The sequence below is a fragment of the Rhea pennata genome, chromosome 1, assembly GCF_028389875.1.
Source record: "Rhea pennata isolate bPtePen1 chromosome 1, bPtePen1.pri, whole genome shotgun sequence".
Classification (NCBI taxonomy): Eukaryota; Metazoa; Chordata; class Aves; order Rheiformes; family Rheidae; genus Rhea; species Rhea pennata.
In genome coordinates this window covers 142731377-142754608 of record NC_084663.1, presented here as the reverse complement: position 1 = coordinate 142754608, position 23232 = coordinate 142731377, and the positions used below count along the sequence as shown (strand labels likewise).

The 23232-nt window shown below is 40.4% G+C and overlaps 2 protein-coding genes across 4 annotated transcripts in view; both read right to left on the bottom strand.

Moving 5' to 3' along the window:
- The window catches only part of DHRSX (dehydrogenase/reductase X-linked), a 178196-nt gene extending 177041 nt beyond the window's left edge, over positions 1-1155 (bottom strand). The window contains exon 1 of the mRNA XM_062601473.1: positions 955-1155. Within this exon, the coding sequence (XP_062457457.1) occupies positions 955-1072 (118 nt within the window). The 5' untranslated portion in view covers positions 1073-1155. The remainder of the gene's footprint in view (positions 1-954) is intronic.
- The window catches only part of ZBED1 (zinc finger BED-type containing 1), a 60446-nt gene that overhangs the window by 11701 nt on the left and 25513 nt on the right, over positions 1-23232 (bottom strand). The window contains exon 1 of one of the 3 annotated variants that reach the window (XM_062601456.1): positions 955-1027. The exons of 1 other annotated variant lie outside the window; for it this stretch is intronic. The gene's annotated coding sequence lies outside the window, so the exon portion shown is untranslated. Of the gene's footprint in view, positions 1-358; positions 409-954; positions 1028-23232 lie in introns of those variants that run through there. One more of the 3 variants, XM_062601461.1, reaches the window with a different exon arrangement.

Genomic DNA, 23232 nt, shown 5'->3' with positions numbered 1-23232 from the left:
AGGAAAGAGGAAACTTACATTTTTGTTTTCTGAGAAACTCAAAGTTTCCTTCATAAAAGTTATATGGGAAAAACTGAGTCATTATCAAATCAGCTGTTGATGAAAATCAGAAAAATTCGAAAGCGTTAACTTCTCACATAAACAACTAATCTGAAGTCCGTTGGAGTAAATACAAGCGTCATTAACTTGCCAGCGTAGGCACCAGCAACCAGTGACAGGAGCGCTACAGCTCGGCTGGTGAGAGCACACACGCTGCTCCACAGGGCCGCCCGGGCCGGGCCGGGCCGGGCCGGGCCGCAGCACCCTGCGGGGCCGGCGGCGCCCCGGCGCCGGCAGCCCGCCCGCCCCGAGCACCTACCTGAGCCCGGGAACACCGCCTCGCTCGGCGTCTCCGAGCCAGGATCCGCGGCGCAGCGGCCAGCGAAAGTGGAAAAGACGGGAGCACGGAAGGAAAGCGCAGAGGAAGGGCACCCGCCCCCGCGGAGCCCCTCGCCGCCTCCCGAGGCCGCAGTCAGGCCGGCCGTGAGGCAGGGCCGTACCGGGCCCCACTCCCCGCTCCGCCCCGCGTCCGGGGCGGCGGCCCCGGGGGCCGGACGGAGCGGCGGCGGCGGGGCCCGGCCTGGCCCGGGAGGCGGGGCCCGGCCGGCGGCGGGGGCGGGGGGGGGCCGCACCGCCGGCCGCGGCGGCCGCCCACGGCCCCCTGCCCCGCGCAGCAGGGGGAGGAGGAGAAAGAGGAGGAGGCGGCGGCGGCAGCGACCCCGTGGCCTCCCGGCGGCGGCGGCGGCGCCCCCAGCCCCGGGGTGGCCGGGCTGCGGCCCGACAGGCCGCCTTCGGGGCCGCGGCGGGGCCCGGCGCCGCGGCTCCCGGGCCGGCAGCGCCCAACTTCTCCCTTCTCGGCCGGCAGCCCCCTCCCGCCCCGTCCGCGCCGCGGGCCGCGCTGGGCGCGCTGCTCACCTGGGGGCGGGCGGCGGCGCGGGCGGAGGCGGAGGCGCAGCTGGTGCAGGATGACGCCGAGGCCGATGCAGTAGACCCGGAGCAAGGGCACCGCCGCTCGCAGAGACAATAGCGACATGGCCGCCTCCCGCCCCTGGCGGCGCGGCGCGGCGCGGCGCGGCGCGGGGGGAGCCGAGCCGAGGCGGGCAGCGCGCTTGTCTGTGTGCGTGCGCGGCTCTCCGCCGCCTGCGGGAGGGCGGCCGGGCCGGGCCGGGCCGGGCGGGGCGGGGGCGCGGCGCGGCCCCCACCCGGCGGAAGGGAAGCGCCGCCGCTGTCACCGCCGCGCCTCGGCTCCCGCCCTTCTGGGCATGTGCGGGGGGACGGGCCGCGCCGCGCTGGGGGTGGCGGCGGCGGCCGGCCCGGCCGGGCCCGGCTCGGCTCGGCTCGGCTCGGCTCGGCTCGGCTGCCCTGGGCGGGCAGGGCCGGCGCGGCGCCTCGGCTGCCTCGCGGAGCTGCGGCGTGGCTGCAGCGGAGGTTGCGGTGCTCTCGGCGCGGACCCCGGGGCGGCAGACAGAAGGCCGAGGCTCCCCCGGCGCGGGAGCCGCGCCGTGCCGTGCAGTGCCGCGCCGCACCGGGGGCCGCCGTCGGCACGTGAGCAGCCGCGAGGCCCTCGCCGGGGCCGGGGCCGCCGCGCAGTGCCGTGACCGAACACGTCGGCGGGGTGGTCGCGGGGCTGCTTCGCTGCGGCACTGATGAGCGGCTCCGGCTTCGTCCCGTCGGCAGCGCTTACTCTAGGCAAAACTCACGTCATCTTGGGCGGCAGAAACTTAACTTTTCTCGTTGTTGCAGCTTTGGCAGTTGCAGAAAGGTTCTGATTATTTTGAACGCAGTTTCAGTAAAATGTAGCCTTAGAAGATTAGATACCAAGTTTTGCTACGTTAGGAGCTTGAATTTTCTCCCAGCCTCCTGAATGCATGCTTTACTGCAATTGTGTATCACACAGTTTATCTTGAAACTTTGTTTTTAATTTTAAACCTTTAGTCTAATTTTGAGATGTCAAGCAGGTGAGACAATAGCAAATCCTACTTACCAACTGCTTTGTTAGATCTCTGGTTTAGGCTACAGGAAATGCAGTGCTTGCATTGTTTTTTACTCATAGAGCTCGTATCGTTCCATAAATGCAGATGAGTAACAACATCGATACAAAGCAAGAAGTATGAACAATAGTTTCAGAAGAGTTTTACCTATGTATTCAATTTGATGCAAGTAATATTTTGTTTTTAGGGGTGACATGGGCAGCCATGCAAAGTTCTAGAAATCCATCTGAAGTGTAATCACTCTTTAAAAATAAACTTACATTCTAGAAAAGATTTAATTACAGATATATAGTTTAATTAATGATATAGTTTGCATGATCAGATCGGTCTGCTTTCAGTAATATGCATAAAATTGCATATTGGTTGCTCTAGGACAAAAATACAGAGTTAATATCATGCATCTCTGATGAATTTCTTCTCTTTTTTAGTAACACATGAAATTAGACACACAAGTGATAAACAATGTGATGAAGTTGCTTATATCAGTGAAGGATTCATTCTAAATGTATATTGTTCTCAGCCACGAAGTGGTAAGAAAGAGCATCACATAAAAAGACATGAAAGAAGAAACAGTGACATTTAGTAAAGGTGTATTATTTTTTCAGCTTATCTCAGGAAAAATCAAATCTTGACTCCTTTATGTTGCTTTACATCCTTTTCTCAGAACTGTAATGTTAATGAAAGCCCTTTGTATTCACATCATGTAAATACACTGTAGGCAAGTATCAGTTTAATGTTACAAACAAACATGTTTTCAGTCAGGTTTTCTACTAGTAAAATTAATCAATGCACATTCAAGCTATAAAAATAAATGTTTCTGTCCTTTTTCTGGCAGTTCTATACAAAGAACTAGACTAAATGCTGAACAACTGTTTGGTTAAGGATATCATCTTATTAGTCCCACTACTTTTTCTGAAGGTGTTAAAACTTATTCTCAGTCCTCCTCAGATCGTGAGTAGAGCTTCACAGAAAGAATGGGGATTGTTTTTTAATACCATTGTTAATCGCTTTTTCTAGAAGTTGATGGTAGGTGAAATGGAGGAGAAAGGAATTTTTAAAAAAAATCTTAGTCTTTAATGCTTTTCAAAAATTGTCTTACATTTAATCAAAATTTTTCTTGACTTTTAATAGTTTTCATCTTTTCTTCAAAGCTCTGAGTATTTGTGATGGAATCCTGTCTATCTATTTTATGTACCTCCCTGAGACATTCAGTGAAATTTTACACATTTGAGCCTTGTAGGGAGGAAAGGTGTAATCTAATTACACCTTAACTTTCTTATACAGTCAGCGGATTGGAAGAGGCACTTCTGAACACCTGCAGAAGATGACTGCTTCCTCTGAGGTGCTTAGAACACTTCCTTCTTTCCACTGACTGTGAAGTGAGCTCATGCTGCCAGTGGGCAAAGCCAGGCTGTAGTTAGAATGCAGATATCCTCTTGGAAAGTTGTCAGAAATGCTAGTAGTGCACCATCCACACATGCACCAGCCTATCTGCAGGACTGACACTAATGAAGCAGTATGTGATCACAGTGTTTCCACCCACCTTTTGCAGATAGATGCATTAAGCCATAAGAAAGGAAGTGGGTGATGTTCTTTCTAGGCTCTAATTAAACCCTTAGCTCGAACTTCCCAGCAGAATGGCATAATCAACCACTGTAAGGTACCATAGATGATAGCTGATGCAGTTGAGGACCTGTGCAACCAGGAATAACATGGGTTGCATAAAAGCAGACAGGCGGGGACAAGGTTAGCCTAGCAAGTCAAATGCTCTCTTACACAGATGGTAAGGGGAGCGAAATGAGGTTCTAACCTATTTTTATTTTTTATCCCATGACAATGTCCCGTACAACACATATCTTCCAGGAATATTAGTTTGGTCCCTTAGTTTTGCTCCTTTTGAGATGAGAACTAGAGTCAAATGACTTCTAGTATTCTTCTCCACACAGTGGTTCAAGTGCAGTAGGAGAGGCTGCTAATGCTTTTTGCCTGAGTCATGGCATAATAGTTAAGGCAGTCTCTTAAGATGTAAACAGTGTAAGATCAATCCCTCTCAAACAGTAAATTCAGAATTCCACTTGGTTGCTTGATTTGCTATGTGCTTTAAGTATTTGGCGCATTATGTCAAAGCTGATGGTCCATACTGGAAGAAGTAAGACATAATTCTGACTGCTTCTAATTTTTCAGGCTCCTCCAAGAGATTTAAATGCCTGTCTTCCTAAAGCTGGATTGCAACAGAATTTTAGGCAAGAGATAAATGCCTATCTTCCAAAACAGGATCTGCTTAACATGTGTGGGTGAATAAAGTTAAATGCCTGAGGAGCTTTCAGGTTCAGTAGGGAGGTGCCCACAAGATTAGGCAGTGCTGGGAAATAATTGGGATTGCTGTCTGGAATTCATGTGGGGTTTTGAGCACCTGCATACAATTTTGACAGATTGCACACTTTTTTTCCCCCCTATATTCAAAAAACAGTCACTTTAGGTACCCCTGAATTAAGTAGCATCATGCCTAATATTAGACCTTTGAGCACAGCAGGATCATACAAAGCACTACAGTTAGCTCTTTGGCACCCTCATTATTAGCTTGGGAAGGGTAGGTAACTTTGAGGAGAAAATAAACTTTGCTTGCCAAGGGGAGAGCTGTCTGAAGTTACTAAATAGGAAATCCCTGAGACAAAGACCAGGTTCTTCTATTGTGGACAATTATCTAATGAAATAAATATTTCTTTTCTTTAGTAACACTGGAGAAGACAGTAAATGGGTGTAAGACCTATCTGTTGTATAACAGCATCAGGGTGACAGCATTTGCTCATGAAGGTTGGGGGAGGGTTCTGACCCTTCTCAGCCTTTTTCAAATATTTCACTTTTTGAGAAAATAATCTCACTGGGAAAGCTACCCCTTGTCAGGTAGCTACAGTGATAAAGAAGTGAAACACAGGAGTAGAGTAAATAGAAGAAATCTGAGTTTTGTAGCCATGGGAAAGAGGGGACAGAGTTTGAGTCTACTCCCTGAACAGCTTACATTTTTTTAGACTAGAGAACAATAGGGCAAAAATATGGACTAATAACTATAAATACAGTCTGGGAACATAACTTCCCCTTTCAACCAAATGCTCAAACCACTAAGCTGTTATGCAAGAAGCACAGTGTACTCACTACTGTCACAGTTTTTTTGAAGTACCATTCCTGCTATGATTACTGTATCTGTGCATTCTGAGTATTCAGCATACATTGCACTTTCAGGATATATCTGGTCTGATAAACCTGAAAATGAGCACTCAGGACTGAGTCTGCATCACCTCAGTACCTCCGCTTCACATCAGATAAGGTTTAAACTCACCCTCTGTCCTTGCCTGCAGTTCAGACAATACTAGAGACTGAAGAGTTAGAAGAAGACATGTTGAAAAAAAGCTGATAATTTGGAACAAAGTAAAATCCCCAAACACATGTGTTTGCATAAAAAATTTCTGCAGGAACATGAGTAGAAAGCAACTGAGCTGCTATCAGAAATATACAAACTGTTGTTAAAGAGCAATCTCTGTTATAAAACACCTAAAAATAGTAAACATCCTGAGAATTGATTTGGGGTATTAGCAGACTGCAAATTTTATCCAGCAACTTTACTTGGTGAATTGGCTAAATACCTGGAAATTCTAGATATGGCAAGGATTAACCAGCATTATTTCAGCAGTGGGAAATCAGTTCTCATATATTCCTCAACCCTTTTTTTTCTTTCTTTCTTTCTTTTTCAAAATGTCCATAAGTAGGAGATAAAAGAATACCAATAAATTAACACGTGAAGTTTCAGAAGCCCTTTCACAAGATCCTGCACACATGTACAGTAAGGATGATAAATAACTGTGGGATAAGAACTAACATATTTACAAAACAAAAGAAGCAAAAGCATTAAAACTAGAGCAAAACTAAATGATCAACTTTTGTCATGAAATCAGAGCAAAATAACAACAGGGCATCAAGTTTCCCTACTAGGTCCTATGATGGTTAATACATTTCTTAATGCATTGGATGGGATAAGGGAAACGTTGTTGCAGCAAAATGACACAGTGTTATTTACACTAGTACAGGTAGGAGTGCAGCAGAAGAATTTCAAATAGATTTAAACAAACTAAGTGGATTGGCAATATTCCAACACTGATAAAATAATGCTGTAGAAAAAAAGATTAATTATGCCCATTGAAGTAATAGTTTCATTGACAGTTACTGCAGTTATGTTTTAAAAAGTCTAGTATCAATAACTACATAGTGGTTATTTCAATGTTTGCATAGCAATGTTTGCAAACACCCATGGAACGCTGTGTGCAACACTACCCAACCCATGTCTACAAGGATTTTACTAAGGTTCAGCAAAAAGCCAAAAGATTATTATAGTCCAAAACAAGAGTTTTCCAGGACATAATTTCCTCCATCTTTCTATGATTTCTTTCTTAGCAATACTGTAAGAGAAACATGGCTTCAATCAAAAGCTTGATTTGCAACATTCTAATGTGAAGAAAATAAAAAAGCAGAATCCTCATGAATTGGATTTCATCACTTGATCTGCACTTGTATTTTTGTTCCATTTGCTTGCAAAACTACTTGAGTACCACATATATCAATACTAAATTTGATGGGTGTCAAGGGGACGGGGACAACCTCTTTTCAGTTGCCTCGTGTGACAGGACAAGAGGCAATGGGCAGAAACTGAACCACAGGAAGTTCCGCCTGAATGTGAGGGGGAATTTCTTTACTGTGAGAGTGTCAGAGCACTGTCACAGGTTGCCCAGAGAGGCTGTGGAGTCTCCTTCTCTGGAGATCTTCAAGGCCCGCCTGGATGCAACCCTGTCTAACATGCTCTAGGTGACCCTGCTTGAGCAGGGAGGTTGGACTAGATGATCTCCAGAGATCCCTTCCAGCCTTACTGATTCCTTGATTCTATGACTCTAAATAAGGCAAAGTTAGTGGTGATAATATCACAGACGAGCTTTCAAGCACACACAACGTTGCCTCTGACCTTAGATGAACACTGCTATGATATTACTACTATTAGTAGTCAAGATTCAGTAACAGAGTTCATGGGTCTCATCTATGATGTCATCTGTTGATGCTGCCCTGAAGACTTAGTTTACCTCTTACACAGGCTGCCAGCCAGCCTCGAGGCCTGGTGGGACTGAACCCCAGCTATGTGGAAGCCTCGGTTCCTGGGCATTCCAGGGTGTTACGTCCTACAAATTACAGATAAGCCAACAACCTCAAGTCACAAACAGGGAGTCCTCACACTGTTAACGGCTCGATGGTCAGGTAGAGGAAGATGGGAGATGGACTCCAGATGTCAAGTCTCCCAAGAGAAGAGACCTTGGTCTGTAGAAACAGCCAAAGAGTCCAGGATTGTGCCATACAGAAATATATGCATGAGCAGGGCTGTTTCAGAAGTTTTAGATGGTAAAGGAAGACATCACTTGCTGCCAAAAGAAAGCAATTCTTAACTGTTTTAAACTTTCCATACAACTTGAAGTGACATGTGTTTGTGCCTTAGTCTGTCTCTGTGTGCCTAATGCCTGTGTGTGAGGTGCTTTTCCTCATGTATTCCTGTTTTTCCAATTGACTTCCTGGATTGGAGCTAATATGTGTTGTCTTTAGGGCCCATATTGCTTTTGTACTTACTGTACAAATTTTCTGGGCTACTTAGGGGCAGATCCTGCCCACAGAACTCTGAGATTTGATCATGGGAACAGTAATTTTGTTGTTGTTGCCGTCATTAAAGCCTGATTGGGATGTTTTAGACTCCCTCTCTCTAGGCTGCTGCACAGAGAGAGGAAATACAATAATGAGTAAATAGATGTGTAAAACAAGCTGGAGGGAAGAAGATCAGGCCAAGACACAATGCAAATACTGAGAAAAAGAAGGTACAGAAACATACATGTAGATGACAGAAAACAGGAGTTGTGAGAAAGGCTAGACATTCGTTGGCTTTGGGTAGGAAAAGACTGCTGAAAAATGCACTGTCTCACTCCTAACCCAGATGAATTCATGCAGTGGGAATGAAGAGGGCAATTTTCACTACCACTGATGTCCATGTGAGCTGATTTGTTCTTGTGGTGCAAGGAAGTCTGAAAGGCAGCAGCGCTGAGAAGACCTAGTGCAATAAAACCACTCTTCCTGTTCAAGAGCTGGTGCTGGGGCCAGTGACTCCTATCACCCCCAACAGCTGTGCTAGGTGCTTATGGGGACCACTGGAGATGGGTCAAGAACAGGAAGGATGTGCCTAAAGCAAAACAGCATGCTCACTCTCTGCTTCTTGCAGGTAACAGGGGGCAGACTAAATTAAAAATCTGCTCTGCCCTCACATGAGATGACCTGCCACAGAACAGAGAGCACTGAGATGTGCTTAAAGTCTAGTGTTACCTGTCTCCCTGCTTATGTCAAACATATCGGGGAGGGATTGAGAATCAGGGAGGGTCCAGCAGTTCTTTAAACCCACTCTACACATTTTCTTCTGTTTATCACTTTTCTAGCACAGCTGCCTTACATTCCTCTATGCCATTGGGCTCTGCTTCCCAAATCTCCCCAGATACACATTTGTTATTGCTGTAGTATGTTCATCTAGAATCCCCAGTTGCCTCTGCATTGTTATTTCTCCTTGTTCTGGCATAATCAACACTCTCTTTATTCTTCCTAATTCCATTTTACTTTACTTTCTAATCACCTTGACAAACCTGTCTCTATCTGAGTACAATCACTGTATTCCCCATTCTCTTGATCACACCTGCCTGTCAGTTGTCCAAAAAGATTACATATGCCTCGAATTTTCCACTTGCTTCAATAAATGAATTATTGCAGTGTTATATATCTTGTTTATGTTTGCATTGTGTAGCTAATGGTTTGAATTTGGGCTGTTCTATAGCATTGCATTAATTCACTAAGCACAAAGCAACTGTGTTGAAAGCCAGCATGGCCAAGAAATAAATGGAGTCAAAATCTGTTGATTAAAAAATTTAATATGAAAAACCATAGCTAAACAAGGGAATAAAGAACTCCTGCTATCCTTGAGAACAAAATCACATGTGCCATAGATGAGGTAAGAGGAGACACCTGAAAAGATGCTTCCTATTTGTTGGCCTTGGGGAGATCCAAGTCTCTGTAAACACTGAGCTTTACTTGTTCTCATCATTTTTGTTAGTATAAAGGAAAACCACAGTGTGACTGGAGTGCTAAATTACTCTAAGAAAAATAGTACAGAAGATTCAGCAAGGCTCAGACCTCACACTTCCTTTTCTAACATTTGTCTGTGATGAACAATGAATTGTTCAAGAATTTTCAAGAAAATTACCTGCCTAAAATATATGCCCTAGAAATGATCAAAAAGAATTCATTCTATTCATAAACTCACCAAGTTTTTAAGCACTGGAGAAAGCCAAGGGCTGACCAGGACAGTTATTAAGAACACAATTTCAGAAATCTCTAGAGATGTCTGATTCCAAATTACACATATGATACTAGCCATATTATTTTTCTAAGGTTTTTAACTATTCAAACTATACACAATACATCCTTTATCACACTTTAATTTCAAAGTCTATTAAGATAGTAGTTTAATTCAACATCATCATCACACCCCATTGTGCTTTGACAGAGTGGAGTGAAAGACTGGCCTTTTTAAAAATCTTTTGCTGGCAACTAATATGTAATAAAGCAGTTATTTCTCAGTATGCTGGTTGCCTCAAGAACTAAGATTGCTAGAATCTGATAGATAATATTCAGGAGCTGGCATGTCCCTTCCCAAGAGGCGTGATGGTTAGAAATGGTGCATTTAAGATCCTATATTCGTCTAGACTCTATATCGTTTTCAAATCTGCTACTGCTCAGATCAGTAAATGAGAATGTAGATCAGCCGTTTACATTCAGTATTTAATGACGATAAAGCTAACAGAAAAGACTCAGGTATCACTGCTTGTGTATATGCTAGACATATTTTTAATTTGGGGGGATTTTGTGTGTACATAGTAGTATGTTTTTAAGTGCCATCATGACATTATAAAATTACATAGGAAGCTTGTATGCATTAGAAACTTTTAAAACTAAAATTTAAGCCTGTTTTATAACTGGTATTTTTCACATAGTAAAATGCCTTAATCCAAACCAACCACTAACTTAAGTAAAGAGTTACAATCTTTTAAGCTAGTTCTTCAAACTAGGGTGTTTTTTCTAGAAACTTTTATCCTCTGATGTAACTTCAAAGCAAATTTATCTGAGGTCTACATTAGTAAACTATAGTCACGTTAGACAATTTCTTATAATAAAAAAACAGAATATACATATATATTGTAAATGTATACACATGCTTATGTGTAGAGGCAGATAAATTAACATTTTGAAACTTCATTAAGCAGCTATAAAGGATAGTGGTATACCCTACTTCCAGAACTTAATATGGAAACATTTAAAGAGGTTGGTTTATGCTGGTACCTCTCCCCTCAAAAGAGGAAGGATTTTTTTTCTATGTAAATCCTATTACAGCATTATTACTACTTTGAATAAAAAGTTATATTGGCAATAACATGCACTTGTTACACAGAACTTCTAGGTGGAAAGCAAATTCTCATGGTAGTCTCACGTTCAAATTGCAAACCATAACAAACAGGTTTTAATCTATCAGAAGTATAAACCGAGGAGCCTCTATTAGATTAAAGAAAAGAAAGTTACCAAAAAATACACATTACACAGGGGATGAGTGGCTTTATGCTCACAACCTTGCTAGCTGGGCTTCCAACTGCAAAACAAGGGGAGTTCCTTCAAATTGCTTGCTGGGTCTTGCGCCCACTTGCTATGGCCAGCTTGTCTTTTTACTGTGTTTGGGTTTTTTTGTTGCTTCCTAGTAATAATATTATTAACATCTGATTGACTGTGCTTAAGTATTTTTCTCAAAGAGAAACCAAGGTAAAACTGGTCTCCCTTTCTAAATTCTGCATCTGAGTTTCCTTTAGTTTGTCACAACATCAGCCATGCCCTTGTTTTGCATTCTTTTGTAACAAACTGTTTACAATATGCCATCAATAATAAACAAGGATCTGATTCTGTCTCTCTTGGTATTGCTGATTGAATAGGAGGAGTAAGAACAGAAAGAGAACTTGAGTGTTCAATCAAAATAGAGCTTACATAAACAAAAAGGCATAAAATTGCTTATATTCAGTCCCAAAGAAATTGCTAATTTCTTACAGAGAAACTTAATTTTCACTCTATTTAAATATTATTAACAGTTCCTGTTCTAATAAAAAGGTTAATTTAGATCATGAAGTTAGGAAATAAAATTGTACTCAACTTCAAAGATGCATATGAATGAATATGTGTGTATAGGTCAAAGAAGGGAACAAATATGGCATAGTCATACTAGATGAAATGTAAAATACATCCAGACTTGTATGTATCTGTAAAAATGACCAGTATCAGCTACACTGGAGGGAAGTGCAAAATATTCTCAGCAGACAATCTCCTATTTGGTAATCTCCATCGTCTTTACCATCTCTACCTATTACATTGATTTTTAATAATGATTGTTGAACTAAAATTCTGAATATCTACTAAAATATCCATTTTGTCTTTCTACCATTAACTTTCTCTCTAGATATATTTGACGTCTAGATAACTATTCCAATTATTTTTTTTCTAATTTTATTAAGTCTCTTAATAGTTGTACTGGGTTTCATGGTCTAAACACATACACTGTGTGACAAAATATTTCTTTACCATATTTTAGAATTTACCACATTCTCATTTCATTCCATAGTCCCTTATTTCTGTATTATGAGTCAGGAAAACGAAATTCCCACTCTGTTGTAAGGGTAAGACAGGGGTAATGCCTGGACCCCCCCGCAGGGACAAATACACAAACACAAGGCACACTATGGTCGATATTGACCATTACCTCTGCATCTGAGTGGAGCTTCACTAGCTCGAGGCAATAAAGGCGCAGGAGAATCCCAGGCACTGCTGACCATTGGTCCATGGTTAGGAACACCACGGTGGAGGCACTATATAAGGTTCTTATGTACTATACACATGCAGTAAGCTCATTGCAAATCTCAACCTAAAGCCCAGGTGTAGCACCACACTGGCAGAGGCTCAGCCAGCTGGCTATGGGTCAACATGCCCTGTTGATGCTCCTTTTCCCATGGAACGATCTGGCTAGCTTCCATCACCTATCTCCTCGACATTCTTCCACATTTTCCCATACATCTGTCTTTAAGCCATTTATTATTTTATATACTTTTTGTCTCTTTACTTCATTTCCTGTTTACTGTAAAAGATCTCTTATGTCTCTTCAGAGAGAGTTTGCAATACAATGCACTGTTAACTTCTATTAGATACCTCCTGTTCAAAGTGTACTACAGAGTGTCTATTAACATAAATGAGACAGACAAACAGAAATAGCAATTGGTATATATTCAGTCTTGGTATATACATATATGTATGTATGTATATAGGTGTGTATATATATATATGTATAGGTCTATGTATGTGTGCATATATCCATATAGGTATATATTCCTCAATGACTTGGAGGGGACAGAGTGCCTCCTCAGCAAGTTTGCTGATGATACCAAGCTGGGAGGAGTGGCTGATACACCAGAGGGCTGTGCTGCCATTCAGAGAGACCTGGACAGGCTGGAGAACTGGGCAGAGAGGAACCTCCTGAGGTTCAACAAAGGCAAGTGCAGGGTCCTGCACCTAGGGAGGAATAATCCTATGCAGCAGTACAAGCTGGGGGGTCTGACCTGCTGGAGAGCAGCTCTGCAGAGAAGGACCTGGGAGTGCTGGTGGATGACAAGTTGACCATGAGGCAGCAATGTGCCCTTGTGGTGAAGAAGGCCAATAGTCTCCTGGGGTGCGTTAGGAAGACTGTTGCCAGCAAGTCGAGGGAGGTGATTCTCCACCTCTACTCTGCCCTGGGGAGGCCTCATCTCGAGTACTGTGTCCAGTTTTGGGCTCCCCGGTACAAGAGAGACATGGAGCTACTGGAGAGAGTTCAGAGCAGGGCTACAGAGTTGATCAGAGGGCTGGAGCATCTGCCCTGTGAGGAAAGGCTGCCTGTTCAGCCTGAAAAAGAGAAGACTGAGAGGAGATATTAATGTCTACAAATACCTTAAGGGAGGGTGTCTAGAGGATGGGCACAGACTCTTTTCACTGATGCCAAGTGATAGGACAAGAGGCAACAGGCATAAACCGAAACACAGGAAGTTCCATCTGAATATAAGGAAAAACTTCTTTCCTGTCAGAGTGACAGAGCACAGAGAAACAGGTTGCCCACAGAGGTTGTGGAGTCTCCTTCTCTGGAGATATTCAAAACTCGCCTGGACACGATCCTGTGCAATGCGCTCTAGGTGAAACTACTTGAGCGGGGGTGGGGGGGGGGAGGGAACTGGACTAGATGATTTCCAGAGGTCGCTTCCAATCTCAACCATTTTGTGATTCTGCGATTCCGTGATATAGGATATTTCATACATTTGCAGTGCTAAAATGCAAGTGTAAACTAGGGAGAGATTAAAGTATTAGTATTAACTGAACCATGGACAAGTGATGCTCTTGTTAACGCTTGCAAAGAATTGGCTAGTCATACTGTGCAACTCTCTTTCTTATTTTTAACTGCTAGCTTAGACAAAAATATAGTTACCATTGTGTTACATGTTTTCCTAACACTCTGCTTCCAGGCTCTCCTGGCTGTCTCTAGCACAGTCATCCAGCTATGGCTTTAGAGGCTGAAATCTTTCTGTGTGTGGAGAGTAATAAGATCAGTACTCCAGATGGAAATGAACCAGTATTTTATCTAATACTGTGAAGTGAGTTGGATAACATCTACTAGCTGATTAGAAGAAGGGAGTTCTGAATCTGTGTAATTTTCCAGCCACACTATGGGACCATGCAACATCTTCACCAGGGAGACTACTACTTTGCTAAGGATAATTTGTAAGTAATATTTTTTCTGTACTTTCTTGTTTCAGTATTTTTTGCCACTTGAGAGAAGAGGAAAAAGAAAGAAAATAAGGTTTTGTAATTAGTTCCTGAAACACTTTAAATATAAGACTTGGTCTCAGCCCAGACCTTTCCTTTTAAATTATCTTTCACTGCTATTTGGATCTTTCAGAGCTGTCTGAGCTCTGTGATAACTTGTTTTTGATTTATAGTTAAAAAGATTTATTCCTGCTGGGGGGGAAATCATGTTGATTACTTCTCTCTCATTTTTGCTGAGTCACTGTGTATGCTCATGTTATGTATCACACTGATCTTTCTAAAAAGACAAAATATCAATCATTACAATTTTCTGAAGCAGTTGCTTGATGTACACATTGTTACATAATCTTTAAAATACATCATATGTCAACTTGAATACACCTGTTGAGTGTAGATATTTCTTTTTTTTTTCCACAATAAAAATATTTTTCCATCTACTATGAAAAACAGGTTCTTTGTTATTTTCCCACTGAGGTACAATCACCACATTTTCCTTAATAACCTCTGATCATTGCACTGGAGAATGGTCCTACTTGGTAAATATGGTAAATATACTTTTTTGTTGTTTTTTTTTTTTTTTTTTTTTTTTCCTTCCAGATCATCTAGTTTCCATTTATACATGCTAAAGTGATTCTGGTAGAAAAACCAACCAGCTGGGCATTTTTATACATGGTTGTTTTGTGTCTTTTGAATGACATTCATTCACACATTTATGGAGAACCAGTAAGTATATCAATTTGAGTAACTAAGGGGTAGTTTTGTGCTTCCTTCAGACCTTTTGCACAAAGGGGAACTTTACTTTTCTTTCAGTATTAGAATTGTGTCTGAAATAGAAACAATTTTACCTTTAATTAAGCTTGTTATGCATCAGCGGAACACTGCTGACTTCACTTGAAATATATTCCAAAATTACAAGAGAGAGAATAGGTTTCACTGTCCTAAAGATACATTTCTTGATAACTTGTAGCCACTGATCAAAAACTAATCCAGAGTATAAGTGACTAAAAGCCACTGGCATCTAAAGTGTGGACCTCTGTTCAGAGGTTCCAGAAATTATCATTAATTATTGTAAGCTTGGTATAAACATTTACTTCACTTAAAAAAGAGAGAGAAGTCAGTAATAGCACACACAGCCTCTTTTCATTAGCTCCCCAGTTTGCTGCATACTTCAGACCTCCACAAGCGCTTTCACATTAAAATGATGTGCTCCTGCCTATGAATCACTCCACTGATTGACTGATTTTATATACCAACATTCTCTTTACTGCTAGGCAAAGTTTGAAAATCATAAAAAAGCATGGGACCTAGTCCACCTAGTCATTTATTATGTTGTTTTCTTACTTCAATCCACTCTCTTCAAAGCTTTTGTTTATCTTTTTTCTTTGCCTTTTATTTCCACTCCAAGTGTAAGGCTTCTGCCTGTGAAAACCTCTAGAGAGAAATCTGAACTCTTGTTATTACATTTTCATATAGGTATTCTTCAAGAAGCTGATGGGGAAGGAAGGAGTGTAACTATCACAATATAGAGCACTGAACTACCAGCTAGCTCTGGCAATATCACTATTAGTCTAGAGAGCAGAACAAATCATCACATTGTAATTTTGTGATATCTACTGGATCTGCAAAATTGCAGGTTTTACCTATTTTTCAGTGTCCTTTTCATTTATAACAGAAGCTCATTTAAAATACTCAAATATTAAGAAATAAGTGCTTATGTGCATCTAGAAATACATATATCCATTAAGATCACTAAAAGTTACATGATAAAATTGCTATGCACTAATTAGAATCAGCAAACAGACATTAGTTTCCTGACAGAGATTTTTTTTTCTGAGACTTTTTTTCAGAATCTGCCAGTTCCTTAAGCACACTTCTTCACCTCTTTATTCTGAAAGGCACCATGACTATCTTCTGCATCTTTAGCATTCACCAATTCCAATCAAAATAATGGCAATGAAGATGGACACCAACTATCAGGCATTTTTCCATCTCATGGCAGAGCAAAGAGGACAAAGCCAGTATCATAAACCACTTCCCCTATAGTCAAGTGACACAAGAAGTTAAAGGCTGAAAATGAAGTTTCAGCTTCACTTGTCATTTTGTATGTCACAGCGTGACAACACCTCAGTGGCAGATACAGTCCAGATCAAGGAAGAAGGAGAGAGGGACTGCACCGCCTCACAGACATCACCACAAAGCATTTCCATGAATGCATGCCCAGGTGCTGTTGTCAGGCTGCAATCAATCCTTCTGTCAAAAGCTACCTCAGAACCAGCAATATATTTATAAAAAGTACATAAACTGCTTAAACTGAGAATTTTCTCAAGTAACTCATTAAGGACAAGATTCAAAGCAAGTATATTAAAAAAACTCCATAGGCTTCATCCACTTTGGATAAGACACCTACTGCAAAATGAAAAGGAAAAGCAGAGTTGTGAAGAATATTCAAGAAGAGAGGTTAGGGGAAAATGGTGGGTTGGATATACCCCACATCCTTTTGAATCTGTATCAATAAATGAAAAAGGGAAAACAAAACAGCAGCCAAAATTACACTCTAATACAAAAACATTTTTGTATATTTATCGTAACAAAAAGGCCTTGTTTCTCTCCAAGGCTTTATCTGAGTGATTTTGGAATGGATCCTCTGTATTCTAAATTCTTGTGCTTTTCAGCACTCTCTCAATTCTGAATAGCCAGCCTGGTTTTGAGGCAGGTTTTACAAGAATAAAAACAGCAATAATTAAAATGTAAATGCTGTAGAAGATACTCTCCTCCAGACTGGGATTGTTCTATCAGTAAATTTCTGAAACATTGCCTTAATTTCTCAAATTTCTTTAGTGATTATGTGTCTTTAAGTGTTACAGTTCCTCTGTAGTTAAATTGTGGTCTTGCTCTGAAAAGTGACTCTAGAAAACAAAATAAAAGTGATTCCATATAACTGCAGGCCAAATGATATCCTTAACTATACAATACTATTAAATGTCAGTGCAGTTGCCTGCAGAATCTTAAATATAGTGAAAGAGAAGTTAGTGGGAAAAAAAAACAAACAAAAAACAAAACAAAACAAAAAAAACTTCCATACCCAAGCTGAGTTACTGAGCTGGCAAGTACAACTAAACCATTTTGTAAATGTATAAGCTGAAAAAAAATCCCATATGTCACGTTTTTCACCTTAAATCTTGTCATCTCTTACCTAGGGATGTGAATATGTCTAGATATACTCATACACTGAGAGCAAATACTAAAGAAATAGAAGTCTTCTATATAAGAAAGAATTTGAGAAGATATTTTTACTAGAGAAATTTTAAGTTTCCATAAATAATTTTCTTTAAATGTAAAAGGTCAATTTTTCTTAATTCATATAACCTAATCAACAAAGGAACACGTCAAACAAATATTAACTTATAAGCTAGAGATATTTCAAATACATTTTGTGTGCTAAGACAGCAACAATAAGATAATGTCTGATAAAAAAAATGGAGCAAAAGATTTAAATGACTGAAAGCTAGTTTAGAGTAAATACGACTTGTGAAAATGCAATATATAAGAAGAAAATAAAAATTAAACTAAGGAAAACTGCTCAAATGGAAAACATCAGTTGTGAATATCAGCAGACTACAATATTTAGGTTTGCATATTATAGCTGCCATTGGTCTATTTGCCTTCAGAAACTAAATTACTTAAGATAATTATAATTACAGCCGGCAAGAATTTCCACTCTCAGGGAAACTTTAAATGTTGAAATTAACATTTGTTTTCATGAGGAATCAGAATTAAAAAAAAAATAAATTCCTCTTGGAGCAAAATTCTGCAGAAATTGTGATTCTTAAGATAAAAATACAGATACTGACAAAACACTGTCCAACATATATCAGTAACCTTAACATCCGGTAGGAACATATTGTAATATTTAATTTGGTATTGGAGTATGATAAAAAAAGTCAACATGAAGTGAGGGTAAGGGATATGAAAATTAAGCACTAATTGACAAAGCAGAGTATTTTGATGTAGAACAAGGATGTGGAAGTGAGATCTTCAGCATTGTGGAAATGTTTGCATTTTGAAAATAATTATTTGCTGACAGTAATTTTTTTCATCTGTTATTGTTTTACTAGCTCACTTTTTAAGCCTCTCATCACTTCTTCTCTTTGACAGTACCCTGAATAAGCAGTTGTTTGTCTTTTCTTTTCACTTCCTTCCTTCCCTTCTCTCTTACTTTATAGTAGTATGATTACAAAGCAGCTTTATTGTAGCATTTTGATTTTTCTTACAGCACCTAGTCATAGAGAGAGCTGTACATCTCTGAAGTACTGTACAAAGAATGAATATTTAATCTCCATAAAATCCAAGTGAGGCAAGTAAACAGATAAAATGAGGAAGAAAGAGACATACTCATTTAAGTGGAGAGCCAGAATTAGAAACAATGTAGCCCTAGGTCCTACATTGTCCTTTAGACTGCCTTGACTCTTGAAAAATGGCTCAGTGCATCAGCTAACAAAGCATAACAGATAGCCCAGCAAAACAGACATATATGCATAAAACTAGATTTTCAGCTTACTTATATGTGAGACTACAGATAAAGGGTGCTCTTTCACTGGCATTTCAGCTCAGAAGAACTGCTTTTTCCGACGCAAACCTGAAGTCCCCCCCAATAGCCAGCCAGTTTCACAGCACAGCGCAGTCTCAGTGTATGCATAGAGGATTCCTCCTGGACAGTGCGAAGCCAGAGGAGATACCCTATGAGCACCCCCAATGTGCTTCACCCATTGGCAAGTAGTGAGGCCGTGGTATGAGGCCTAGTTCAAAGTAAAACACTCTGGAGCACCTGTATGTGTGGGGGTCCTCAGTACCAACTGTTTTATCTACAGCTTCTGCTGCGTAACACTATTGCTAGTGTAGACATAGCCGTAAAATTCACATGCAACCAACATGTATTTGGAACATTCCTGCAATTATTAGTTAAGATTAGGCCTTTCTGAAGGCATTTGTGAATTACAATATATACAAAATTTGGTTAATAGGCTAAGGAACACAGAAGCCTTATGGCAGAACACATTGTAGGTTAATATAGATGCACCATATGTACAACCATGAGATTGATGTTTAAAGGTAAAGAAGTGCTCCTGCACTCCCTGACACATATGTGTAATCCCCTCATCTGCTTCGATATGGCTGGAAGCCAGGTACTCGGGCAGGATGTGTTTTGTGATGCACTCACAGGGGATGCCCCAGACGGATGATTAGGTGACCAGATCTCTTGAATGTACTCACCAACATCTGGCTCACTGTAGACTCAGCCTACAACACAGAATATGCTGCTGTCATTGTTTTGACAGTGAACAGCAACAAAAGCTCCACAGGAAGGAGAGAGAAATAACGTTTGGCAATGATGAACCTGTTGCCCAATAGTGTGAGCTGCAATTCCACAGCAAGTGTGTTCATGCTGCCCATCTATGTTAGCAGCCTAATCTGTCTAGCTCCTGTTTAATCCCTAGAAAGAAAGATGTGAACTCCTTTTATGCAATATTCAGGCATGTGCACCATCACCTCAAGTAGCCTGACTGCCTGTTGATGAAGCAGAGAATTTCAACAGATCAGCCACGAAATTCAGACACCTGCATTTGGTGCTTAAAGACTGGAACTATAGAAAATTTTCCTTCACTTCTCTTTTCAATAATCATCTCCAGTTACTGTCTTGGCTTTAGAGTTGAAGGCCTCTTTTATTTCTAGTAAGATGGGATCACTGCCTATAATGCTATCCCTTAAGTGTTACTTCATCCAGCACAAATTATGAAAAATAAGAACAGTCAATTATAGAGACACTTTGCCCTTGTGACAGGAAATTAAGGTCTGTTCTCTAAACCTACTGCATACCCTGAACTCCCACTCAAGCCAAAATAAATTTTATTTGTTCATTATTTTGAAAAACAAGCTCTTAAGCTTTAAAAACAAGTGCTTACTTTCCTTATAAAGTTCATGCTGTGCCTATTCTTGCTATTCCTGTAATGTCCAATCCTTTTTGGCATCCTGCTAATCTCCTGGGCATCCTGGTCTTATCACAGATAATGGCAAAACTTGGCCAAAAAAGTTGAAGTACTTTTCTTTTTTTTTTTCTTTACATAATGAATAAATCTGTGTATATATTTCCTTTTAAAGTTTTTGTGGGTTTGCTTGTTTAATTGGTTGTTACTTTTTACCATTAAATAAAAACAAGTAAATGTTGCTGTATTGTCCACAACGTAAAATCTTTCATCTTCCTTCCTGTTTTCCTACTTTGAAAGTCTAACATTTTCAGCCTCTTGAATAAAATATTTTTCATGTCTTTTAAACTTGTTTCTGTGTTGTATTCTTTAGAAGCAACAATGACTCAGGATTCTGAAAAAGAGCATGTTATTTCTAAAGCGTCATTTTAATAGTCCAAGAATTGGGTCTAAATAATAAATATACACTGTGAACTGTCTCATAAGCATGGTGCTGTCAGACAATATTGGTAAATAGCTAAGAAAAGGTCCAATTCTTCTGCTGGTATCAGTGGGAACTTTGCCAGAAAGCTCAGCATGAGCAGGGTATAGCCCAAAGTAATCAGTTACACAGATGATTACGTGGAAAGCTCTTAATTATAACATGATGATTGAGTATTATTACAGTCATGAGACAGAGACATCTTCTGGAACCAAAACCAAGAAAAAGAACATATTGAGATTATTCCTCCTCCGATATGTGATTCTTTGGCAGTAGGCTATTATCAGATGATTTTTCACATGTTAGCAGAGTTACTTTAGTTTTGGCCACAATCTGACAAATATAGAGAAACGATTACAGATTTCCTGTTCCACAGTTCCTCTCCGTTCCTCTCACATCATGAAGGTTGTGCAGTTTATTGAGTAAGAAAAATGTTTTAGGTAAATCCAGAAACACTCTGCACTTTGTTGCCTGTCTGCAAAACTAAGTTCAAATGCAAGTTCTGCTCTGCAGGGCCCTTTTCCAGGATGGGGAAAAACAAGTAGCTAATGACCTTGTGTGATAGCTGCCATCTTGATTAACACACCAAAGACTGCAATGCAGACCTCTAGAGCTAGAAGACTGCTTCTGCAGCTTGAGCTAGCCTGACATGCTCTCCATGAAAGAGCAATAGGAAACACTTTATCTGTGCATCGGGCACTGAAGGCACATAGAACATGTGAAAGTTAACAGGATGCCCTTACAAAAATAGTCAGGATCTTCATAGTTCTTTATTGAACGTTTGCTCTTAGGCAGATATTCAGATGCATAGTTTTGCATAGCTCATTTGTGAAGCTCGTACAGTATCCTGCAAAAGCTAAGTCTCTAAAAGATGGGAACATGAGCAGATTTTGCATTAACTTCAGATTAAAATTTTGTATTATTACTTATATGTAAGGAAAAACATTTTCTCCCTGTTATTTGGGTGTCAAATGGAAGCCTGCTCCTCCAGTTATTGAAATCAGTGATTTTGGCAGCTTAGCAAAATTTGTCTAGATAAAGACAAAATGCAAATATTCATAAAACATATGCAGTCACTACACTCAGTGGAACTAAATCATTAATACTATTTGGTTTTGGTTTTTTTTATTTTCAAAGTCACAGGAAGCTGCAATGATGACAAAGGGAAAACACACGTTCCACAGCAAGTTTTAGGTACATTTTGAGGGGGATTTTTTTTTCAATACCTAACTTTTGACAGGAGTCTTTACGTGGCATTTTATTTTCCACGTTTGTATTTGGCTTAAATTTCTTATCTGAAAGGAACTGTGAAATTCTCCCACTGTTTCCTGTATGAAATTGCTCTCTCTGAATGCAGGTCTGCTTTCCCTGTCATGATACATGTTGTCAAGCTTTGTCTCCACTTGAAATTATCATTAAAATGGTAAAGCTAAAGACTGGCAAGCAGTCCCATTTATAACAGTGGGGAATTCTGAAATATTTTCACTCATTTTCATAACAGCCATTGGTAATTTCCTGAAGCTATGCATTCTGATCAAGTATTTTTTTCTTTCTGCAGTCGTCTAAAGCAGCAGTAAAGAATCACTGCTATTTCACTTTAACTTTCAAGAGATGAGCAAAAATCAGTTGCCCAGTTGCCTAGCAAGCAGAAGTACTACTGCCTTTGTTAAAAGGTCAGACAAAATTGTGCTTAAAACTTTTTGGATACTTATATAAAGTGGTGATTTATGACTTGAAAGTTGTTTATTGCACAAAGGGGTCTTTATTTGACCCTATGTGTCCTGCTTTCAAATATCTAATGCTATTTAAAGGAAAGGAATATCTGTAGTCTTCAGACAAGCAGTCTGACATTTCAGTAAGATAACAGCTACCTCTCAGTTTAAACAAATTCAGAAATGTGCCTTGAAAATCATTTGTCATCAGCATTAGAAATGTCAGATTTCCAGATTAAGTGATAGAGGTATTAATTCTTTTCACACTTTGACCATGCACTAAAATACCCAACAAGTAGAAAGCTATTGTGCTTACTTTCAAAGGGCAACTATTATATTTGGTAGTATCTTCTATGGAAATTAATAACATAATATACCTATTACAGACCTATTCTACCCTATGCTATGCTTCAGTTCTCAAGATCTTTGTGTTGAGCAGCTGATGAATTCTGTCAGCAAATACCCTGTACCTTTTAGTTGGGTAGATATATTTGTAGGATGCTACAAACTAAACTTGTTAGCATTGTTAGCAGTATTAATTTCACATAGAAGTCATTGGAAGTGAGAGCTCAGTCTTTGTTTGGGCTTTGTGCAGATCTAAGAGTCGGAGGAAATGCATTTTACATAAAGAGGCTTGGTGCATTTGCAGTCCTTAATGGTCTGGAAGTGCAAACAAATACCTAGCTACGAATGTTCATAAGGGGACTGGGAGGAGATGGAACCACGACTACTCTTCTTCTCATTCCTAAGAGAGAAGAAAAATCTCCAGGAAAAGTTAGAGATAGCACCTCTATTTTGTACAGTAGGCAGATGTCTGAGCTACGTAGTACCCCAGAAGGCATCATTCCATCCTGCATTTTCTACAGCACAATCATAAAATGTGATAAACAAAGCTTCTACTTTACTCTTTGCACCCAGTGAGAGATCTGTCTAGACATGGCAAGTAGGATGAATCAAAATATCTCCCTTTTCCTTATCTGCTATATACGGAGAAAAAGTGGATCATACACCAAAACATGAGGAGACAG